This window comes from Penaeus japonicus, unplaced genomic scaffold, assembly GCF_977035675.1.
Source record: "Penaeus japonicus unplaced genomic scaffold, GWHDUDI00000001_assembly GWHDUDI00000007, whole genome shotgun sequence".
NCBI lineage: Eukaryota > Metazoa > Arthropoda > Malacostraca > Decapoda > Penaeidae > Penaeus > Penaeus japonicus.
In genome coordinates, this window is record NW_028234409.1 from 8,868,375 (window position 1) to 8,873,374 (window position 5,000).

Below are 5,000 nucleotides of genomic sequence, written 5' to 3' on the forward strand. Positions count from 1 at the left end.
AAATCAAAAACAGAAGATATTAACATTTACATAACAGTATGAAAAATCAATTACAATGTTATTTTGTGTGTCTTTCTTTAAAGGAAAATAACCATGTTGGCATAACCTTGTTCTTTATCTATAATATAACTGTTTTCAAATCACAGTTACATTTCATTTTGTTTAGCAGATTTAAGATATTTTCTTAGGAATGAGAATAAATAATAAAAAATAAATACATTATATATATATTCTTATATACTCATTTCACCAGACTTTTTTGAAGTGAAAGTCTATGACCTGATTAAGAAAATTCTAATGAGAATCAAGATATTTGTCAACTTTTATGAAGTTTAAAAAACAACATTACATTACCATGAACACCATAAAGGAGTAAAAAAAAAAGAAAGAAAAAAGAAAGATAGAAATGCTCTTCACATGACAAAGCCTTAATGCAAACCTGGTATTATGTGAGAAAATATTATTAAGGTCAATGTTTCATTACATAATATATAATCATGATTGTAATTATGCTATGGTTTCGATGTTTCTATGTACACCTTTGAATATAAATGGTTATTAACAAGATTATTGTTTACAATCATTTCTATATCCAGCACTGAGTGAATTTCTGTGCCTTTTAGCATTGCTTTCAGTTAATTTCCTGAGGATTGTAACCAAGACTTTTGAAAATGCACAAGCTATAGGTTTAAGTAAAGAGCTATCTGGCTCACAGCATTGGTGACTGACAAGGCCAGTTTTAATAATATATACACCAATAATCATTAACAATGGTTACAATTCTCAAATCACACATCACTGCTCAAATGTACAGCAGATCTTCCACACATCCAGCATGGGCACTGTACAAGCAAATACTGACTGTAGGACACAGAGCTAAAGCAGAACTGGCCTTGGCCATTGATGTGTTGGGTCTCAGACAGCAAAGGTTCATCCTTTTAAGCCAATCAATGGCTACTGGTACGTTCTGACAATACTAAAAATGTATTTGTAATTACAAAAGAAAGAAAGAAAAATAAAAAAAAATAAAAATGAAAGTACTAGGAAAGTTTCTGGAAAATGTGAAGCTTAGACAACAAGAGCAAAACACACAAATATACTTTAAATTTCCGTTTTACTTGGCTTTGGGGAAAGGTGGAGCCACTGGCCGAGCGTGTCATTGGGATTCTTTCCATGCAAGTCAGACTTTACTCGTCTAGCCCGCTGGGACACCGGTCCTAAGATACAAGGACAAGAAGAATGTCTTTATGACATGAACTGTGAGCCTGAGCCTTCACAATGCAGTTATTCCGACTCAAATTCACTTATAAAAAGAGTTGTTTTGACGTGGTGAAACCCTTCCAATGGCTGAACTCCTTTACATCAAGTTTCGCATCTCAGCCTGGCAGCGAGACTCTTCATTAGTTACTTTGTCTCAGCCAGCATCCACTAGGCATAAAAGGTATACACTCTCTAACTTCTCCCTGTCTATCACTATCATCAGGAGCAACTATTATGTAGTGAAACTCTTTAATCTGGACATCATTATTCCAAAGTGCTTGATTCATGTAACAACTAATGACATTGTAAATGCATTAACATTTCTAACACATTATAACAATCAATACTTTAAGTACTTAACAATATATAACTTTATTATTATCATCATCATCTTCATCATTATTATTATTATTATTATTACTATTTATTTTCATTTTTGTGGGAACATGATTCTCAGATTAACAATGTTTCATCAGGCTTTGAGACTAAAACCAGCCAATTAACGAGGCACAGTATGAACACCTACACCATATATACTGGGCCTACACACAGTGACAACATTTATTTGGGCACTAGACTCTGGTGACTGGATAAGCCTAGAATATGCCATGGGCAGTGAGCCAGCTTATTGAATAGCTACTAGGACTTCTTAAATAGCAAGAAGAACACCCAGCAAGACTTGACAGTCACCCACAGTTTTATAGGAAAGCTTTATAACATCCAAAGGGTGCCCCTAGAGTTATGTAACAACTGGGTTGCAGCTTGAGGGGTTCTCATCAGAAGACCAAATCATTTGCAGCATCCATTGCAGCAACATTCACAGCTGAGTGTTCACTACTTTGACAGCTTGCTGATCACACGGATGAGTGCCCCATTTTCATCCTTCAAACGCTGATTCTCCTGCTTTAGTTGTTCCAGCAACTGTGAAAAAAAAATGTGAGAAATATGTCAGTCCTGATTGCCTACTTCTTAGTATTATATAACTAGAGATCAGTTTTGTTGAACAGAAAAATATATCATTCACCATAAAATTGATAAAACATAAAAATTCCCTATTGGGTAGATAAACACAGCTGTACACCGATCTGTAATAATAATAATGATAAAAAAAATACACGCAGACTAAAGTCTACTGAAATCACAGAAAATAAAAAGCCAAAAATTAAAAATCTATATCACAAAACATGCATGTAATGAAGCACTCAATAGAGATGTTATTTTTAATGTTATTCATGCCAATTCAAGAACCTCACAAGTAAGAAAAGTCAGAAAATACTTCAACATAAACAGAAAGAAAAGATCAAGTCCCTCCTTTTCATTTATAAAACACATTTACTTAACTTCAACACCAATATAACTGTAAAAGTGAGTGATGTTTGGAAAAAAATTAACACCAATTTTATTTGAAGATTGGGCAAAACAGCTACTCTTTATCCATTAAAACACACACCATAAAGCAAAACAAGGTATATTTATTGTCTGGAATACTACACTTGAATTAGCAATAATAAAATATGCCATAAAATAACATGGTGAGCAATATGACAGATAATGAACTGTGAGTTAGCAAAACAAAGCACAAGTCAATCTGGGAATTTCTCGTATTGCTGTCATTCAAAATGTGTGTGTGGGCGTCGCAAGGCCTGAGCAAAAGTAAACACACCAAAAAAAACAACACTGCAATGCTAATCATGCACAGGCAGTGTGGTCATGCTAGGTGGTGCCACACTAGTCATTCACACTAGCAGCAGGCTGACCCTCTTTTACCCAATTTTTTTTTCTTTTTCTTTTTTTTTGTTCTTTTACCTATTTGCTCAAGGTGGCCAAGTTACCCATGCCCGATGTGGCTGAATTGGTCAATTTGGACACCACCCGAGTCAAGGCTCGGTTTTCAGCCTTCAACTTTTCATTTTCGGCCTTAAGTTTTTGCAATTGCTGTAAGAAAGGAAGTTACAGTTCAGACAGGAAGTCACTATAGTGAACTAGTCAAGAATCATTAGTAAATGAGCTTGGGGAGCACATGCACTATCTTTGTTAAAGAAAAAAAATATATATAAATCACTTTTCTTGTTAGGTTTAAGTAGTTCTTTGATTTTCATCATTTCCTCCTTTTACTCTCCTTACTTTGATTAGCTGTCGACATGATGTCCCACATGCAAAAGCAGAATTTTGGGGGTTTCTTTTATGGCATTTCTTAGCAGAAAGAAGAAATGGTAAATTTTGTAAAAGCTTCAGCATCAAAATCAAACAAGACTGCAAGCTCAGCTATTAATAGGACCTTCAGGGATAGATAGATCAAATGCAACAGAAAAATCTTGAACCTTTTACTTATTTATCAATCATGTCCAGCAACCCCTAGATGATGCAGGTTGGCCATTGGTAATAATGACATTATATTCACTAAACAAACTTGAACTTTGGCACTGTGGCTTAGGTCAAATACCAACAACAAATATCTGCGAAAATCATGATTTCTGATTTCAAGTTTGTAGCACTATACTGAAAGTATCCTGGAGGAACTGGAGATTCCATATTTTCAATAATAATAATAATAATGATATTATCTATTTGACATCACTGGCAATTTGGGAGAAATACATTTGTTTCATTAAAGGCAGTCTTTTACTAAAAGATACTGATGTTTTCTTATCACAATCAGAATAATTCAGATAAAAATGCACATTTCTGAGCATCTCATTTCAAAATTGAAGAGCAAAGAACCATATTCAAGGATTTTAATTTCATTGGAAATATATCTATGTTACAGAAATTTAAGCATTTGTTTCCTGTTATTCAATTTAATAATCAAAACACATTTATTAGCAAATGTAATAAGTAATAATCCATTAAAATGATAAATTGGGTAAGAGATATCAAAAGTAAACATCGCTAATCCTCATATCACCTCTGAGATTATACTACCTTTACTGCAAAATTAACCATATCAACCATTAACCATATCAAGGTAAACAATGCTAATCAAATCAAGATAATAATAATAATAAAATCAGGATAAACTCTAATCCCTGAAGGGTTCAACAGGCAATGATGAACGTGCTCTAATGAGGATATCAACTCAGAGTAATCCATAGAAAAAAAAAATAATAATAACAACAATTAACTTTATCAGGAACAAAGTTTGGATTCCTTATCAGAGCACAGAATATAAGTGCACTTAGTCTCATCACCATATCCTGATACTGTGTCTATGTGATCACATTCCAATAATATGCAGCAAAAAAGCACAAGTCTAACAGGGTGAAAAATAACTTAAAATAAAATAATTAATACAAAAAAAGAAACAAAATAAGAGCTTTCAACCAGGGTGTAGAATAAAATTAAATAAACGTGAAAATAAAGAAAACTTATACATAATAAAAATAACCTACATATACGCTGGAGTGGCTCAGGGGACAAAATGTTAAGCACATTGCCTGCTACACTATCTTGTTATTTGTCAATGTCATCTCACTTGACAATACCAACAATATCTAAGCATGTTTTTGACAAGACATTTATATAAAACCATGTATTTTAACAAAAAGTGAAACATACTTCTTTTCATATCAAAAGGGAGATAAAATATTTGCATAGAATGCTTTCTAACTTCTTATGTTATAATTACTTCACTTCTGCATCTCATGAACATTGTCTAAAAATCTTGCACTTAATACAGATAATTTCTCTACACAAAAAACAGCATCATTGGGAATTTGTATTCTAAAGAAGTAATTTACTCT

At 33.0% G+C, this 5,000-nt stretch overlaps 1 protein-coding gene across 24 annotated transcripts in view; it reads right to left on the minus strand.

Annotated features, from left to right (window-relative positions):
- The window catches only part of Mbs (Myosin binding subunit), a 179,787-nt gene that overhangs the window by 1,392 nt on the left and 173,395 nt on the right, over positions 1-5,000 (minus strand). For 14 of the 24 annotated variants that reach the window (XM_086538367.1, XM_086538365.1, XM_086538364.1 and 11 more), the window contains one exon: positions 1-2,181. This exon is cut by the window's left edge and continues 1,392 nt beyond it. In XM_086538367.1, the coding sequence (XP_086394493.1) occupies positions 2,095-2,181 (87 nt within the window). In that variant the 3' untranslated portion in view covers positions 1-2,094. Of the gene's footprint in view, positions 2,182-3,066; positions 3,196-5,000 lie in introns of all 24 variants that reach the window. The other 10 variants (XM_086538356.1, XM_086538345.1, XM_086538355.1 and 7 more) reach the window with 1 other exon arrangement.